At 42.9% G+C, this 20401-nt stretch overlaps 1 protein-coding gene across 1 annotated transcript in view; it reads left to right on the forward strand.

The window, feature by feature from the left end:
* Positions 1-20401, forward strand: part of LOC124595433 (carboxypeptidase B-like) — a 54044-nt gene that overhangs the window by 17520 nt on the left and 16123 nt on the right. Inside the window, exons 3-4 of the mRNA XM_047134174.1 lie at positions 10809-10997; positions 15377-15738. Of these exons, the coding sequence (XP_046990130.1) occupies positions 10809-10997; positions 15377-15738 (551 nt within the window). The remainder of the gene's footprint in view (positions 1-10808; positions 10998-15376; positions 15739-20401) is intronic.

The raw sequence follows: 20401 nt of genomic DNA on the forward strand, positions 1-20401 counted from the left end.
ATAGACAGGCCGTGGCCCTTACATCACAGCACAGCACGTTACACCTCAGGTCTTAAGTGCGCCAGCAGCCGTCTCCGGCGTGAAGCGACTAGTTACTTCAGATGAGTTTCATAATTCTTGACTGTTTGTTTAAAAATATGGAAGCTCTCGATAGCACACGATAAAATTAATACCTTTAGTGGGTACCTTTTCAGTAAAATATTGATTTCCCGTGGGCCCTCCACGGAGCCGAGCGTTCACGAAAAGTGACTGGCAAGCCGACTAGTATGATGTCACAAGTTGGTTCAGTTACTGGCTCAAATTTTCTTGTCGTATGCAACAGCCACCCACACCATAATTCCGGGAGTTGGAGAGGTAAAGGTCTCACAAATGGCTGCTTCTTCCGATCTTTTACCAGGTCATTTATGCACGCCTTGACGTCCGTCAGGCTGTCATAAACACAAGAGATACTCACTGCTGAACACCATAGAATGCCCATATCGCCCTACACCATGCAAGTACGTGTTGTCTGTAGCGTGGTGTCTGCAGAGAAGGGGGCACGACAATTGGAAATCTCAAACCAGCTTCCAGTAATCTGTTCCTTACCCGGATTTCAGCTGTTCTCGTCTGTCTATTCATCAGAGTCACTCGAGCGATCCTACGATCTTCTTGCGGTGAAGACCTTCTTGAAGGATCCCTGACTACAGTCCTTGTCACACTGCTGTCGCGAGTCTATCCCGTTACCACTGTTTCTGAAGACAATGCAATTCAACCAACTGTCTGCACCATCTGTCCGTATGATGCTCCCGTGTCCCTCATTAAAATGATTCGATCTTTCTCAAGGTCAGAAAAATGGCCATAAGCTGGACGTACACATCCTCTGGACATACTCTGTTTCCATCGCCATCTGAAAAGTACCTGTACCATGAGACACATCCCGCAGCCAACGTGTATTCATATCGTTCTTCAGCTGGAGGAATAGCTCTTTTCTGTTGTGAAGATAAGCTCTCATAGTTAGGACCCTGGAGTACTGGAAAACCGTCGCCTGGTCAGATGAATTCTGATTTGAGTTCGTAGGGTTCGAGTATGGGGAAGACCCCACGAAGTCATGGACCCAGGTTGTCAACAAGGTAATGTGCAAGATGATGGTGGGTCCAAAATAATGGAGTGGGCTGTGTTTACATAGACTGGACTGAATCCTCTGTGTGTTCGACTTCTTGGAGGCCATTTGCAGCCATTCATGGACGTCATGTTCCAAAAAATCGGTGAACTTGTCACTGATTTCAAGAACATTATGGACAATTCGAGCGAATGGTTTGGTCACCCAGATCGCCCGATATGCATCCCATCGATCATTTATGGGACGTAATCGAGAGATTAATTCGTGCACAAAATCCTGCACCGGCAACACTTTCGCACAGCATTGCTCAGTATTTCTTCAGGGGGTTCCAACGACTTGTTTAGTCCATGCAACGTCGAGTTGCTGCATTACGCCAGACAAAAGGCGGTCCGACACGATGGTAGAAGATATCCCATGACCCCTGTCACCTCAGTGAATGTTGAATGGCTTATCTGGCAATACCTGGGAGAAATAGTGAAAAATGTAGCACAATGTAAAAGTTTCCCATTACGAAAACATGTAACAGTGAACTGATAAGTAAGAAGTGAAACTTGTGCTCTTCGCTGCAGAGTGGTAGAAGCCAAAATATCACCTACACTTGGTCCCACTACAGTTCAGGAGAATACATAGCCAAGAACCAGGTGGTCAGCTGTAGGATGGGGGAAGTCCAATTTACTGGACTTCCCTCTATGAAAATACGACATGTGAGAGACATACTTATTTCACAAAGTAAATCGTCGACTGTGTGACAAGTAGGAAAGGAAGATTCAAATGGCTCTAAGCACTATAGGACTTAACATCTGAGGTCGTCAGTCCCCTAGACTTAGAACTACTTAAACCTAACTAACCTAAGGACATCACACACATCCATGCCAGAGGCAGGATTCGAACCTGTGACCGAAGCAGCTGCGGGATTCCGGACTGAAGCGCCTAGAACCGCTCGGCCACAGCGGCCGGCAGGAAAGGAAGAGAATCGGAGTCTATGAGATGTGGTGTTGCAGATGGATATTGAAAATAAAGTCGGCTGATAAATATAAGAAATGAGGTGGTTTCCTGCAGAATTGGTGAGGAAAAGAATGTTTGGAAAACAGTGACAAGGAGAAAGGACAGGATGCTTCCACACGTGTTAAGACTTCGGGTAAAATTTCTATGGCACTAGCGGGAGTCGTGGAGTGCAAAAAATGATGAGAAAGATACGAAATGGAATATATACAGCAACTAATTAAGGGCTTTGCATGTTGAGGAAGACACAGATTGGAATATATACAGCAACTGATTAAGGGCGTTGGTTGTTGAAGAAGACACTGTAAATACTTCTCTGATGGGCACAGGAGAGGAAAACAGTTGCTGGGACGTGAGTGGTCGTTGGTCGTCAGTTACGGCAATATGAACTTTCCACCCCTGTCCACAGGGGCAGCTCATATGGGTGGTGTTACCACCCGAAAATTACTGCAAAAGGCTGTCCCACCTGTCTCCCTACCTACGTGCACAATTCAGGTGTTTTGCCTGAAAAACAACTCCTTCATTACAGCTATGAAATAGCTTTCGTGCGCCTTGGCAAGTGGCTACCTAGAAGAGAAAAATACCCTGTACCCCAGGGCCGTCTACGGGGTGCATTGTTTGCGGGTCATGTGCGGCCCAAGCTGTCACTCGGCTTTGCTCGGTACTTCTCGGGAGTAGACGTAACAGTGTGACTTTTCATTTAGCATTGCGGTGCGACATTTTTCTGTTGGCACAACTCTCTGAGTTCGGCAGAATCGTGGTGTCAGCGCTGTCACCTATTTGCTCGTGCTACGAAGGACGTCCACAGATCCAGTGGTTGTTTGCACAGAAAGAGGAAGTCTAGCGATCTGTAGCCGCTATCCTTTAAAATGAATGGAAATGACAGAAGAGAGGGATGACAACTGCCATTTCGCATAAGCGACAGGCACTGCTCATTTGCTATGAAACGACTTTACAATACCATACATGAAGAATTTAAAGATTTAGTTGACAGTGAAAGGGCGAAAAATTACAACGGTCGACAGACGGGATTCATTCTTCTGTACATCAAAAAGCATTTTGTGCTAAATTTACAGACCTAGAGCACGTGAAGAAATTGGTGGTACGAACAGTAAAATTTCTGATATCGCAACCATTATTCCAGCTTCAGTTGCAACACATTTTAGTGGAAATGAACGAAGAATATGGAGACTTTATATATTACAGCAAAGTACATTGGTTGAATCAAGGGACATGCCTCGATCGATTTTTCGATTTACATCTCCCTATTATTGTACTTATGAAGGAAAAGGCGTTCAGGAGCGAAAATTAGAACATCGGAATGGATTGCAGACTTTGTATTTGAAGTGGACTTGACTGCACACTGCCCACAGTAAGACACAGCAAGATAACTTGTTTCTAGTGTGACGGAGTGGCATTTAAAAAGAAAATCGCGTTGTAGAAGGGACACATTGTGACAAAGACAATTCAGTTCCCTACGCTCACTGGAGTTAAAGGAAACGCGGGGTCTGAAGTATTCATTGTGGCCTTGAAAGAATTTCAAGGACAGTTTTATAAAGATTTCGAGGACGCTGTCACTCCTAAATCAGTTCACGAGCTCTTGTCGAGACCGTTTCCCGTTTCGGTTGAAAGAGCACCTGTGCATGTGCAGACGTAACTAAGTGACCTGCAAACTAATTCCAGTTTTGGTGACAAATCCTTTTACGTTAAAACTGTCCAGGACGTCTACATTGCTTTCCTTAGGTACAGTTTCCAAGTCTTCATAATGGGATTGTAGGGAAGTTAAGTCGTCCATGGGGGCCGAGCGGTTCTAGGCGCTACAGTCTGGAACCACGTGACCTCTACGGTCGCATGTTCGAATCCTGCCTCGGGCATGGATGTATGTGCTGTCCTTAGGTTAGTTAGGTTTACGTAGTTCTAAGTTATAGGGGACTGATGACCTCAGAAGTTAAATCCCATAGTGCTCAGAGCCATTTGAACCATTTTTTTTTGTAAGGAAGTTACAAAAGTGCTACAATATTCCGACCGACATATTTGTGTGAAAGACCTTTATTCAGTTATGAAACTAAATAAGTCACGATTACGTCGCAACTTGGATGCAAAACTCTGTATGCCGACAGTTTGTACCAGATAAAAATTATATTTTGAGCTGGCCAAAAATAATTAAATAATACTGTTTTCTTTTTTTTTTTTTTTTTTTTTTTTTGTGACCTATGTTGTTAGGAGTTGTGAAATGTAAAACCAAATAGTATCCAGTGCGACCTGCACGTCTGTTTAAATGAAGCACCTTCGCTGTTATCCCCTCTTCCCGCTCCTCGCGCTTATACATCGTGGCTTGGTGGTTGGTTGGGGAAGTGTGAGGCGAGGCTGAACGCTTTGGCACTTCTGCTCGGACTAGGCCCGCTGCCGAAATCTTGGCCGACCCTGCTGTAGACCAATAGACACAATCTGAAACAAATTCTGTATAAGGTATAACGCGATAAGTTCCTCAAGGCGAGTTTTTAAGCAACAATACACTACTGGCCATTGAAATTGCTACACCACGAAGATGACGTGCTACAGACGCGAATTTTAACCGACAGGAAGAAGATGCTGTGATATGCAAATGATTAGCTTTTCAGAGCATTCACACGAGGTTGGCGCCGGTGGCGACACCTACAACGTGCTGACATGAGTAAAGTTTCCAACCGTTTTCTCATACACAAACAGCAGTTGACCAGCGTTGCCTGGTGAAACGTTGTCGTGATGCCTCGTGTAAGGAGGAGGAATGCGTTCCATCACGTTCCCGACTTTGATTAGGGTTGGGTTGTAGCCTATCGCGATTGCGTTTTATTGTATCGCGACATTGCTGCTCACGTTGGTCGAGATCCAATGACTGTTAGCAGAATATGGAATCGATGGATTCAGGAGGGTAATACGGAACGCCGTGCAGGATCCCAACGGCCTCGTATTACTAGCAGTCGAGATGACAGGCATCTTATCCGCATGGCTGTAACGGATCGTGCAGCCACGTCTCGATCCCTGAGTCAACAGATGGGGACGTTTGCAAGACAACAACCATCTGCACGAACAGTTCGACGACGTTTGCAGCAGCATGGACTATCAGCTCGGAGACTGTGGCTGCGGTTACCCTTGACGCTGCATCACAGACAGGAGCGCCTGGGATGGTGTACTCAACAACGAACCTGGGTGCACGAATGGCAAAACGTCATTTTTTCTGATGAATCCAGTTTTTGCGTACAGCATCATGATGGTCGCATCCTTGTTTGGCGACATAGCGGTGAACACACACTGGAAACGTGTATTCGTCATCGCTATACTGGCGTATCACCCGGCGTGATGGTATGGGGTGCCATTGGTTACACGTCTGGGTCACCTCTTGTTCGCATTGACGGCATTTGAACAGTGGACGTTACATTTCAGATGTGTTATGAACCGTGGCTCTACCCTTCAAAAAATAGTTCAAATGGCTCTGAGCACTATGGGACTTAACATCTGTGGTCATCAGTCCCCTAGAACTTAGAACTACTTAAACCTAACTAACCTAAGGACATCACACACATCCATGCTCGACTCATGATTCGAACCTGCGACCGTAGCAGTCGCGCGGTTCCGGACTGAGCGCCTAGAACCGCTAGCCCACCGCGGCCGGCTCTACCCTTCATTCGATCCCTTCGAAATCCTACATTTCAGCAGGATAATGCACGACCGCATGTTGCATGTCCTGTACGGGCCTTTCTGGATATAGAAAATGTTCGACTGCTGCCCTGGCCAGCACATTCTCCAGATCTCTCACCAATTGAAAACGTCTGGTCAATGGTGGCCGAGCAACTGGTTCGTCACAATACCCCAGTCATTTCTCTTGATGAACTGTGGTAACGTGTTGATGCTGCATGTTCAGCTGTAACTGTACTCGCCATCCAAGCTCTATTTGACTCAATTTCCAGGCGTATCAAGGCCGTTATTACGGCCAGAGGTGGTTGTTCTGGGTACTGATTTCTCAGGGTCTATGCACCCACATTGCGTTAAAATGTAATTACATGTCAGTTCTAGTATAATATATTTGTCCAATGAATACCCGTTTATCATCTGCATTTCTTCTTGGTGCAGCAATTTTAATGGCCAGTAGTGTACAACAGAGTTCAATGCTCACTGTTGGTATTCAGAGCCCGCAGTAGACAAAGATTTATAAACTGACGTAAAATTGCAAGTTATGTCGGCAAATTTCATTTAATAGCTCGCCTCAAAACGGATTCTTTAAAACATGAAGTTCAATTAAGGTTCCACAATATAAAAGAATTCAGTCGCCACGCAGAAGGACATGACGACATTTCATGAGAAACATTTTACTACAATGCCTCAGCTGCTCAATAAAGTTAACAGTCCGAAATCGAAATCGAGCGAGTCTAATCTTTCTAAGTCGGCCCTCTAGCATGATAAAAAGCTTTCTTAGTTCACAGAGGTCTTTGGAAAGACAGAGCGTAGTCTACCGCAGTGACGAACCAGCAGGATTCGCCTCTGGCCAGCGAGGAGTGCAGTGGACGGTCGGCGAGGCATCCGCCCTCAACTCTGTAGTGCCTGCTTTCGCCATTCACCCTGAGGACAGTCTAGTCTATCCCACCAACTAAACTATTCATAGCATTCAACTGTGGGTCTCTACTATGGCTTGATAAGTTGTAACAATTGGAAATCGTCTCCTGGTTGAAACTCTGTGAAATGTATCACCCTAGCCAGCAGAACAAATACACAGGAATGATCGGTTGAGGGCTCTGAAAGAACAGATAAAGTCTTAACTTTCATCTAGAGTAATAACTTTCCACAGTTCCAAAACTACACAGCCCTAAGAAATTCTATGCTATAAAACATATCAATATATCTATACTGAGGGTTTGAAACGAAGACTGGTAGGGTAAGGTAATATAATATCTGATTCGATCCATTATAAATGGTTTTGAAAGTCGGCGACTGTGAAAATAATAGGTTTATTTATCAATAATTCACCTGTCACTGACTGGTAGCGGAAGAATTATTTATAAACAGACGTAGTATAATCTAAATATGATACAAAATGAATTCATCTGTATTTTTGAAAGAAAAACAGTAACCTTTAGGAAAAAATTGTAAATGTTAGTGTAAACTGCTCTGAAATGACACTGTGTTTAATTTTTTTAAAGCTACAAATGTAGACTAGAAGAAATGAAAACAGTGTATCATTTTCTACTAAAATTCTTAAATCTGATATGCCTCGTACAAAATATTATTCACATATGGTACTATTATTTTCATTGACGAGAGAAGGTTGAGGTCTTAAAATGGGATTGAGACCACATAAAACAATACAAATGTATAACGATCATTTTTCTGTGGCCGGTATTTCTAGAATATTTGTGACATTAAACGTGTGTCAGAGAGAATTCCAGAAATTTTCTGATTCGTTTTCCTGTTTTACCGCTATAAAGTCAGACAGCAATGGGTAGCAACTGTCCACAATTACACTTTATATACTGACATTACTATACGCAAAAGAGACTCACCATCTTATATTTTTCCTGAACATCAACAGGACTGCACAAAGCCTATTCTTCATTCCAGATTTCACGTCACATCAGCAATATGAAGAATTAGTTATTTCCCTATCACATCACTCTTATGATAACAGAAATGTCTTTTTCATTTAATTGAAAACTACTTTGTTTATGTGCACAGACTTTAGAGCCATTTTCTAGTATTTTTTGTACTGTGCAGACGTATCTGTAGCTGTATGGATTCCTATTTCCTCCCCGAAATTTAGCCATAATATAATCTTCTCAATCGAAATGTGCTGGACCTGTCATTACAATAGGATCTAGTGTGGGATCTCCAAAGAGATCGACATTATTCATGCTGTCGTCACTAGTGAAAGAGATGTAGGAATCAGATACAGTCTCCTCAGTTTCCTTTCTTTCTTGAGTACCCGTCACAGCTTTCGTCACATGCATAGCTTTCTAGCCTTCCTGCTTTTGGCATACACCTTCTTGTTTTGGAGGCTTTCCGTTTGGATTTACTGCTGGTTGTTTGGTCTGCCGCGGTTGTGTTGCTGGCGTATGGGAAGGGCGGCAACCCGCGGAGCACCACTGTGTGTCCGGTGGCTGGAAGCTTAAGTAACAATGTATCACATCTCGAAATCAACTGTATCGTATTGGAATGTAGAGTATCATATTTAAGGAATATGTCGACTGCTTAATACTTATCTCCATACAATAAACAAGACAATAATGAATTTTAGGACAGACAGAGCCCGATTTTATGTGTACATAACACAAATTTGGTAGGTACAAAGAAATATTAGTGTAAATGTGGAAAATATTCTAGAACTGTGTGAACATTTATTTTCAGTCTGGAAGTACTGTTTGTCAAAATTAATTTTTGCCATGAAAGAGAACCTGCTAATGGAAAAACAAGTTGTGATGAAACTATTCCTAAAATACGGCAGCATAACTTACAGTAGTAATATTTGCATAGGTATGGTTATTTTTATAAATAGAATGGGTGTATTATCTTTGAAACGCTTGCCCATATCTGTTTTAGGAGACGTTATCCTAATTCTAAACAGCTTTTACAATATTTAGCGAAGACATTTAGAATAACTTTATCAAACTAAAAGATATTTCTATATGAGCACGTAGAATGCTTATTGAATATGAAACATACGTCAGTGTTGCATAGCAACTTTTTAAAGGTATTCCCCGACCTACCATAAACACATCGAAAAAACACCAATGTCTTCAAACGTATACGATTAATTCTGAAGAAACTTCCCAAAACAAGTTTTCTTGCTACGCTCAATGCATTGACTACATTATTTTTTTTTACTGCACACCCTTTGTTCAGTGGCCCTGAAATGAGATCACAATAGGCTGTGGCGTCTCTGCTCGGCGAAGGCGACAAACAGAGCACTTAATAAGAATAATAATAAAATTTTATTGTCATTCGACTCGCTACACCAATAGGAAAAGTCAAGAGCACACAAATCTACACTCTCTACTATATCAGTGTAGTTTGGTTTACGCGAAATAGGTAAAATCAGAAACCGTATGTTAGAAAGTAGTACTTTCATCTTCAGAAAATTGGCCAACAGTGTAATAAGTATTATTAACTAGTAGCTTATACAGTTTAGTTTTAAAAATATTTACAGGCGATTCTTTAAAGTGTGCGCTTAACCTGTTAAACATGCTTAGCCCAAGGACTAGGCATGAGTTTCATGATTTAGGTAATCTATGATACAGCACATTAACACGTGTTCTATTGCTGGTATTATGAATGTTACTTCTCAAGACTGGATTAGAAACATTGTTTTTTAACGTACAATAAAACATTATATATGAGTAAGTTTTCTACTGTCAGACACTGCAATTTAATGAAGTGAAGTTTACAGTGTTCTGTTTTATCAGAATCAATTATTATTCTTAACACTTTCTTCTACATAAGTAAAATGTCATTTAGATGACAACTGCTACCCCACAATAAAATTCCTTATGATAAGATACTCTGGAAGAAAGCAAAATATGCTGATATTACACAGCTATTTTGAACATATCTTTTTAAATTTCTAATTAAATAAATCACTCTCGAAAGTCTAAAAAGATATATTTTTAATGTGTGGTTCCCACGTTAATTTACTGTCAATAATAACACGTAAAAGTTTAGCGGCTGCTAATTCATGGTGGTTAGGAAACTGTTTGAAGCTAGAGTACCTGGATTTTACTTTCATTTAGAAAGAAACCATTCGCTCTGAATCATAATGAAGATCGAGCAAGGGTATTTTCGGTCAATGTTCTCAACGTGCATAGATCTGAGCTTTTATTGAGAAAAGTTATATCATCGGCATACAATACTGTGTGAGACTTTATAAACAGAGGCAGGTCATTAATTATTAAGAGAACCAATAAAGGTGCGAGCACCGACGCTTGCGGCGCTCCAGACTTAACATGAACCAGATTTGACTCCTCAATGCGAATGCACACAATTTTTTGGCGATTCTCTTGAAAAAATTTATACATATTTATACTGTTGCCATCAAGACCATAGTAAAATAGCTTTTTCAAAATAGTATTAAGCTGTACGCAACCAAAAGCTCCGCTCAGGTCACAAAATGTAACCTGGGCGTAGCCCCTAGCCCCAAACACATCTGGAACTAATTTTACTAGGGAATCCACTACATCAGTTGTGGATTTATCTTTCATAAATGCAAATTGTTTATCACTGATTATATCCAAGCAAACACTAACTTGATGTTACATAATTGTTTCAAAAATTTTGGAAAAAATAGATGTTATGGATATGGACCTATAACTAGCGGGAGACTTCTTTTCACCTTTTTTGTATATTGTCACAACTCCAGAAACTTGCAGTACATCAGGGAACTTACATTCAACTTCGCATTTTCAGGAGCTTTGTTTATTGAACTACTAATTTATTCAATGGACTGCATGCAAAATTTGTTAAATTCTTCTGGAGTTATGGCAATATATTTTTATTTATTATGTGCATTAGAGTTAATTATACTCCAGGCTTTTTTTGCATTTGTTGTTAGACTTTTCAATGTCAAATATGCTATGTAGTTTGGAAGTGTGTCTAAAAACTTATGGTGACTGGGGGCTCATTTGATTTCCTACACTTTTACGACTGAGGTGGCCTTCTTAGTGGGAGTGCTGACGTTTCTGCGCAGGCCACCGCATGGAGTGGCAGTCGTACCACCGGCTGGCGGACATCCACCAATTCCTCGACTTCCTGGCCGCGACGTACCCGCAGCGCTTCAGCGTGCAGACCATCGGCAGCTCGGTGCAGGGCCGGCCGCTCAAGGTGGTGCGCGTCTCTTCCGGCAAACCCGGCGCTCCCGCCATCTGGGTCGACGGAGGTACGTCTACGTCCCTATCCTCAGCTCCCACACTCTCTCTTCCAACTCCTGCCGTCTCCTGGAGTTCTCTGCAATCCAACTCTTATTCCTCACACTTCATAACAAGCTGTTCCTGAAATCGTTTGGTTAGTACACTGGACTCGCGTTCGGGAGGACGACGGTTCAATCCCGCGTCTGGCCATCCTGATTTAGGTTTTCCGTGGTTTCCCTAAATCGCTCCAGGCAAATGCCAGGATGGTTCCTCTGAAAGGGCACGGCCGACTTCCTTCCCCATTCTTCCCTAATCCAATGAGACCGATGACCTCGCTGTTTGGTCTCTTCCCCTAAACAACCCAACCCAACCCGAAATCGTTTCTTTCTTTTTCTCTTTCTCTTTTTCTTAGCGATCGAATCCTATCACTTGTTAAAACACTTTACTCATATTAGGAAGGAACGGCTTTCGAATTCCCGTCAGGTCACCCGCACTCACGTTTTTCGTGGTTTCCACAAATAATATACTATCGGGGCTGTCCGAACTGTTACTCCACCTCTAATCATCCCATCGTCCATGAAACGTTAAAAACTGAGAGTCTTTTCTTCCTTCATCTGTATTTCCTGTCTCTATTTTTTTAAGTCGCAGACACACTACTCGCTGTAAACTTCAGTTCACTTCCATATTTTAATATCCAATTTCTTAACCTGTTATCTTCCATCTATGTACGTAAAAATGAATATTGTGGGTGTGTTTGTTCCATAATAACTCTGAGGCGCCTGGAGTAAGTTCAGCCAGACTTGGCTCACGGAAATGACTAATATGAGTTGTCAGACACCCTGTTGGGTCCCCTATGGGTGGCAGTGCGAACCCTGGGACGGCTGTAGCATTTTCAACCGAACTTCGAATACACAGAACACGTTAATTTGATAATAAATTCTGTGACCGTCAGACTGCGTTATTACGTGCAGGAGTGGGGTGAGGACTGAAATGAGCTAACATGTAAAAATAAGTATGAGTCTGGTTGCTCTTGAAGAAAATTCGAACAATATTGGTACATACATTACTCAGTAACAGGGAATAAATACTGTGGGGCTAAGTGACCGGTAGCACCCACAGGAACAGATTTTTTGGGGTTTAGGGGGTGAAAAGTAAAAGAAAAACTAACTCTTGAAAATCTACAGCGATTTCAACCGAACTCATACTATATATAACCTGTTATCTTTGTTGCTGTTGTTGTTTTCAGTCCTCAGACTAGTCAGATGTAGCTTTCTACTCATGTATCTTTTCTGCATGACTAATGCGCTCTACATTCATTTGAACCAGTTCTCTGTATTTGTGTTTAGTTCTATCCGTGTAATTTGTACCCCCCCCCCCCCCCCCCCACGCGTCTCATCATCGCTAAACTGACTATTCCTTGATGCTTTAAGATGTGTAACACCAACCACTCCCGTCTTTTAGTCAAATTGGGCCATAAAGTTCTTCTTCCCAGTTCGACTCAATGACTACTCATTAATTCTTCGATCTACCCATCTAGTCTTCAGCATTCTTATGCGCTATCACATTTCAAAAGATTCTTATCTCATATTGTCTGAACTGGTTATAATCAACGTGGTGGTGGTAGCAGAAAGTAGGCTGACTGGTGAGGCTCCTGATCTCATTTCACATGTAGGCGACGTGGTTAATGAATAGGAGGGGGGAAGGGGGGATGTAGGAACGGGTCATCATGTAAAAAAAATCAAAAATTGGTATTTGTGTCGAATGCATAATTTTTAGGAACGTCAGCACTAATGACATTTAAAACAGAGTTCAATTGAAAAGAGCGATGTGTCTCTCTATAGTATTTTAAACATGACAGAAATAATTATTTTTACACCTCACATCCCTTTTTTACCTCAACAGGCTCGAGCTACTGGTGCTAGACAGGTATTACATCCATAGCATTCTTTCCTAAATTCTGAATCACATGAGTACAACATTTTGTTGATATTTCTGTAGGGGCTCCAGAGTTATGCTCAAACATACATATGTACATGTAGTTACAAACGTAAGGTATAGACTGGCTGATTATCATGGGCTACCTGGGCACATATTTGCTCATCGCAATTTTTAAGGACATAACTACATGGGAAAACAGGGGCAAAGCGTAAAGCTGGTGTAGACCGTTTCGGGAAGCACTGCCTAGCAGTATCGCGTCTGCACGTCATCTCTTTAAACAACTTCTGCATCTGGTACACCACACGAGTAAATGCTGCGGTTGTTTACCTATGGCGGTAAATTCCTCGTATTTGCATGTCACATGACTAGTATTCATGCTTTTTTCCAGTGAAGCCCACTTGAAAGTGGCTCTACAGCTGAAATTACCACATACTGGCGTAAATAAATACTATTCTCAGCAAATATATTGCCATAGCGTAAATAACGGCATGACCCAAGAAGCGTTTACTGACTGGAACCAAAACTGAAAGGTCTATAGTTTATGAAGTTGATCTCACCTTTATTTATTCGACTAGCAGCAAAAAGACGTAGATAATACCCGATGCGTAACAGGAAATAAACGAATATCAAATCAAGTATTTTATCTCTTGATGTCCCTCAGGGTTTTATTAATTGACCACTTTTTTGCCAGCTGTGTGTAGCTATTGCCTCACTCTTTGACCTGATGCCCAAAAATGTTTTGCTGGTATTTCATCAACCCTGGGTCAGGTGTTGATGGTAAGTGCTGGTATGGTACATTTTCTTGCGTGAGTAGATCTCGCCAGTATTGGTGACATACTTTCGAAACACTATCTAAACATTTCTGCTCCATAGGACCCACGACTTCCGCGAGGAGTGCTAGCTGATTCCTTGGTTTTGTGACCACGATATTAGTCCACATTCAGGTCTTTCAGTTAATCACACTGGGGCAAAATGCAGCCATATTCCTCTGCCATGCCCTGCTCTCCTTAGTGGCGTCCTCTGCAAAGTGGTGCTAGTTTCCAGGACTATCATATATTTATTTAGAACAGCTGGTGCAACACGCCTGCCTTATTGAAAGGTCATTAATCCCCACACCAGCATAGTGGCTCCCGACTAAAACTCACTTAGGATTACTCGAGGATTGGACCGTCTGCTCTACATCTACATCTACATGATTACTCTGCCATTCACATTTAAGTACTTGGCGGAGGGTTCATCGAACCACAATAATACTATCTCTCTACCATTCCACTCCCGAACAGCGCACGGGGAAAACGAACACCTAAACCTTTCTGATCGAGCTCTGATTTCTCTATTTTATTTTGGTGATCGTTCCTACCTATGTAGGTTGCGCTCACCAAAATATTTTCGTATTCGGAAGAGAAAGTTGATGACTGAAATTTCGTAAATAGATCTCACCACGACGAAAAATGTCTTTGCTTTAATGACTTCCATCCCAACTCGCGTATCATATCTGCCACACTCTCTCCCCTATTACGTGATAATACAAAACGAGCTGCCCTTTTTTGCACCCTTTCGATGTCCTCCGTCAATCCCACCTGGTAAGGATCCCACACCGCGCAGCAATATTCTAACAGAGGACGAACGAGTGTAGTGTAAGCTGTCTCTTTAGTGGACTTGTTGCATCTTCTAAGTGTCCTGCCAATGAAACGCAACCTTTGGCTCGCCTTCCCCACAATATTATCTGTGTGGTCTTTCCAACTGAAGTTGTTCGTAATTTTAACACCCAGGTACTCAGTTGAATTGACAGCCTTGAGAATTGTACTATTTATCGAGTAATCGAATTCCAACGGATTTCTTTTGGAACTCACGTGTATCACCTCACACTTTTCGTTATTTAGCGTCAACTGCCACCTGCCACACCATACAGCAATCTTTTCTAAATCGCTTTACAACTGATACTGGTCTTCGGATGACCTTAGTAGACGGTAAATTACAGCATCATCTGCGAACAACCTAAGAAAACTGCTCAGGTTGTCACCCAGGTCATTTATATAGATCAGGAACAGCAGAGGTACCAGGACGCTTCCCTGGGGAACACCTGATATCACTTCAGTTTTACTCGATGATTTGCCGTCTATTACTACGAACTACGACCTTCCTGACAGGAAATCACGAATCAAGTCGCACAACTGAGACGATACCCCATAGGCCCGCAGCTTGATCAGAAGTCGCTTGTGAGGAACGGTGCTCTAGATTGGATAAAGCACCAACTTCCACATCGGCATCGGCCATGTGTGCCAAGTCGACCGAGTGAAGCGGGGGGGGGGGGGGGGGCTGCATTTTACAAACATCGGCATGTTCCACTAGGTTTCACTCCTGGACCACTTTATTTCTCAACTGTGTGTAGTTACTGCCTCTCTCTTTTGCTCCGCACCGAATAAGAGTTGCATTGAATCTGTTTGTGATGTACGTGTCACTACGACAGGTATCCACGCACGCGAGTGGATCTCGCCGGCGTCGGTGACGTATTTCCTGAACACGCTGGTGGACCAGCCAGAGGCGCTGGGAGCGGCGGGCTCTTCCGTGGACTGGTTCGTGCTGCCCGTCGTCAACCCGGACGGCTACGAATTCTCTCACTCGTCGGACCGGCTGTGGCGCAAGAACCGCGGCGGCAGCGGCAGCGGGCGGTGCGCGGGGATCGACCTCAACCGCAACTTCGGCTACCGGTGGGGCGGCCAGGGCGCCAGCAGGCGGCCCTGCGACGAGACGTACGCCGGGCCCTCCAAGTTCTCCGAGCCCGAGACCTCCGCCATCCGTAACTTCGTGTCCGCAAACCGCAACATAAAGGTACAATGGCCAGCTGTCTGACGTACACTAACATTTCACTGTGGGAACCACAGTATTCTCAAAGCTGAACTAGGTTTTAAGGAATTTATGGAGCAGCCAACCAATGGACGATGTCATACCCAACCAGCAGAATGTCGAAAGTTGTAGTTAGTACTTCAATCATTGTAATCAGGGGAGCATATTCCGTCGGGGTGGGGGGGTAGGGGGGGGGGGATTACGTTTGGGGTTCCACAAGGTTCGGTCTTAGATCCACTAGTTTCTGATGTATGTAAACGATTTGCTGTATAATATACAGCAAGCAGAATTAGCTCGTTTAGCAGATGACACTAGTATTGTAACCCATCCAAGCGTACATACAGCAACAGAAGAAATGGTAAACAAAGGTCTTAAAAGTACTCGTATCATTGACTGGTTTTCTGCGAGTGGGCTCAGCCTCCATTTTAAAAAGGCACAACATATTTAGTTCTGGACATCGAGGGTTACTGCACGAGTGATAAGTGTAATACATCGTGAGAAAATAATAAACAGGGTGGAAACTTCAAAATTCTTATGTGTTCATACTGATGAGAAATTAAACTGCAAAAAGCACATTTTCGAACTCCTAAAACAACTTTGCATATAGACATTTTTGTACATAGAATCGTTGCAAAACTTGGAGAGAAACAAATCAGTAATTTGATATATTTTGCGTATGTTCATTCAATAATGTCAAATACAATAATATACTGGGTTAACTTATCTTTAAGGAAAGAAGTCGTCGTTGCTCAAGAACTTGCTGTAACAATAATACACAATCCAAAAAAAAGTTTTTCATCACCTCGATTGCGAGAGTTCCGGAAACTGTACAGAAAATTGGAATAGAGATCAACATGAACATCATTTCCGCCCTTTTTATTGCTCGTCAAAACCACACATTGCATGTTGTATCACCATACAGCTAGACCTTCAGAGGTGGTGGTCCGGACTGCTGTAAACAGCGGTACTTCTAATACCCAGCAGCACGTCCTCTTGCCTTGATGCAGGCCTGTATCCATCATCGCATACTATCCACAAGTTCATCAACGCACTGTTGATCCAGATTGTCCCACTCCTCAACAGTGATTTGGCGTAGATCCCTCAGAGTGGTTGCTGGGTCATGTAGTCCATAAACAGCCCCTTTCAATCTATCCCTCGTATGAAATTTTCACTCTACAGCGGAGTGTGCGCTGATATGAAACTTCCTGGCAGATTAAAACTGTGTACCGGACAGAGACTCGAACTCGGGACCTTTGCCATTCGCGGGCAAGTGCTCTACCAACTGAGCCACCCAAGCACGACTCATGCCCCGTCTTCACAGCCTTACTTCTGCCAGTACCTCGTCAGGAGAGCTAGTTTTGCAAGGTTCGCAGGAGAGCTTCTGTAAAGTTTGGAAGGTAGGAGACGAGGTACTGGCAGAAGTAAAGCTGTGAGGACGGGGCGTGAGTCGTACTTGGGTGGCTCAGTTGGTAGAGCACTTGCCCGCGAAAGGCAAAGGTCCCGAGTTCGAGTCTCGGTCCGGCACACAATTTTAATCTGCCAGGAAGTTTCATATCCCTGGTATGTTTGATAGGGTTCATGACTGGAGAACATGCTGGCCACTCTAGTCGAGCGATGTCGTTATCCTGAAGGAAGTCATTCACAAGATGTGCACGGTGGAGGCGCGAATTGTCGTCCATGAAGACGAATGCCTCGCACATATGCTGCCGATATGGTTGCACTATCGGTCGGAGGATGGCATTCAAGTATCGTACAGCCGTTACGGCGCCTTCCATGACCACCAGCGGCATACTTCGGCCCCACATAATGCTACGTCAAAACATCAGGGAACCTCCACCTTGCTCCACTCATTGGACAGTGTGTCTATGGCGTTCAGCCTGACTAGGTTGCTTCCAAACACGTCCCCGACGGTTGTCTGGTTGAAGGCATATGCGACGATCATCGGTGAAGAGAACGTGATGCCAATCCTGGGCGGTCCATTCGGAATGTTGTTGGGCCCATCTGTACAGTGATGCATGGTGTCGTGGTTGCAAAGATGGACCTCGCCATGGTCGTCGGGATTGAAGTTGCACATCATGCAGCCTATTGCACACAGTTTGAGTCGTAGCACGACGTCCTGTGGCTGCACGGAAAGCATTATTCAACATGGTGGCGTTGCTGTCAAGGTGCATCCGAGCCATAATACGTAGGTAGCGGTCATCCACTGCAGTAGTAGCCCTTGGGCGGCCTGAACGAGGCATGTCATCGACAGTTCCTGTCTCTCTGTATCTCCTCCATGCCCGAGGAACATCGCTTTGGTACACTTCGAGATGCCTGCACACTTCCCTTATTGAGAACCCTTCCTGGTACAAAGTAACAAAGCCGACGCGATCGAACGGCGGTGTCGACCGTCTAGGCATGTTGAACTACAGAGAACAAGAGCCGTGTAACTCCTTCCTGGGGGAGTTACTGGTACTGATTGGCTGTCGTACCATCTACGTCTAATAGGCGCTGGTCATGCATGGTTGTTTACATCTTTGGGTGGGTTTAGTGACATCTCTGAACAGTCAAAGGTACTGTGTCTGTGATACAATATCCACAGTCAACGTCTATCTTCAGGAGTTCTAGGAACCGTGTTGATGCAAAACTTTTTTTGATGTTTGTATATGGAGCTCACCCACGATCAGCTTGTACACATCTGTTTAAGCAGTTAGTCATACTGACTACTGTTCACAGTATATTTTTTCTTTCATGAAATTTTTGGAAGCAATTCAATGCAGTTCAAAAGGAAGAGTGACGTACGTAATTACAATACCAGAAGTAAAAGTGATATTCAATAGGCCACGTTAAGGTTGTCTTTAGCCAAAAAAGTTGTTCACAGTGCTGCAACCAAAGATTTTGATTATTTATCCAGTGATGTAAAATGTCTGACAGAAAGCTAAGTAAAATTTGAAAGTCATCTGAAGAAGTTTCTTTGGATAACTCCTTCTGTTCTGCTAAGTAATTTCTGTTATTTTAATGTGCAAAACGTGAGGTTTGGTATTACTAACTTACATCTCTATGTCTTACAAAAATTTTAAAAATAAAAAAAGAGCTTGTAAATGCTCAGTATGTAGGCGTATTTACAAAACAGTTTGTGATGTGAATATAAAACGACTTTTTCCACATGATTACAGTTTATCGTGCACATGACCCATGGAAGATGGAACTATCGTAGGGAGGGTTTACTGTACGGCTTGTCGTCTCACGAGCAAGTAAAGCAGTGATCAATTCGTACACTGATTTGACCAGCACAGTGCTTTACAGGGTACGGTCCTGCTTGAGCTGGTATGCCGCTGCCTTGCTCCGACATCTGAACTGACTCACTGAGCCGGTTACTGGTGGCCAAATGGGCATTCTTCACATCAACAAACACTGCCACAGGCGAAAGACATGAGATTTTACGGATAAAAATTGTAGTATTGCACACGGATTGCACCAGAGACCTTTTGATTTGTAGTTTGCCATTTTACCACTGAGCCAAAGGAATAAACATGTCACTGATTGAGAAATTTTTATAAAATCCTTCACAGTATTCGCCCGGAAAGCAAATGATTGCCAATGAGGTGGGAATAATTCATCGTCGTCGTCGTCACTCACATTGGTGCTGGTCATCTGCTTGTTCCGTCTTAACAAAGTTTATGTCCGCCGTTCCCACGGTCAACCCATGTCTCTCCTTCCAGTTGCGCTGTACTTCAGGAATTCCTGAGTGGGCTTACATTTCTCATGTTGTTTACATCTGTGTCTGTATTCAGTGAGCTCCTTCTTAATACCATTTACATTCAACTGATTCTGGAAGTTTTCGTTTTTGATTAAATGTCTTCTTGTGCAGCTCTTCAATATTATTGAGAATCTCATCTACGCTGTTTGTATTTTGTTGTCTTTTTTTTTCAACTGTCGGTTTTATATCGCCGTACTTTTATACAATTCCATTTTTGCATTTTTTTGCCACTTGTATTTAAGAGTTCTGTTTATTGTTCCAAATAATGCAAGAAATTTTTTGCAGATTTTCACCTATAGATCTAAGATTGTATTCTGTAAATATTTTATAACCTGCAAATAGTAAATGGCTATAATGTACAGATATATATTATCTGAAGTTAAATTGAACTAAAAAGTTGAAAGTTGTGATACAATTATCGTTAAACTACCCTCACTTTTACAGACGGTCCCCCTTTTTGCAGGAACGCAATTTTTGTTTTGTTTAATACCCAAACACATCTCATTTATTCTCAGTAGGTCTTTTCCCTTTGTTTTTCCTTTTTTTATGTTATGTATGCCCTGTGACTGCTGACAGAAATCACTCTCTGGCGTAAGTTAATACACCATGTCACCATTGCTGTAGCTGACCTGTCGTTACCTGTTCTTGGTCCTCATTTCCCTGCTAAATGTGATTTTGTTGTTGCTTTTATATTCAAAATGACTTCTTCTGCTGCTCGTTGGTGAGTTCTAAGTATTGTTATGTTGCTGTAGCTTAGACAAACGTTTCACTGTGCTATTTACGTTTCTCATGCGTCCTTGGCAGTCAGTGTCTGGGCCACAGCAAGATAAGTTGCAGAATCCACCAATGAGCAGGAGAAAACGTCTTTTAAAAAAACGACAAGACAATCACATTTGGCAGGCAAATAAA

Source organism: Schistocerca americana, chromosome 2 (assembly GCF_021461395.2).
Source record: "Schistocerca americana isolate TAMUIC-IGC-003095 chromosome 2, iqSchAmer2.1, whole genome shotgun sequence".
NCBI classification, from domain to species: Eukaryota; Metazoa; Arthropoda; class Insecta; order Orthoptera; family Acrididae; genus Schistocerca; species Schistocerca americana.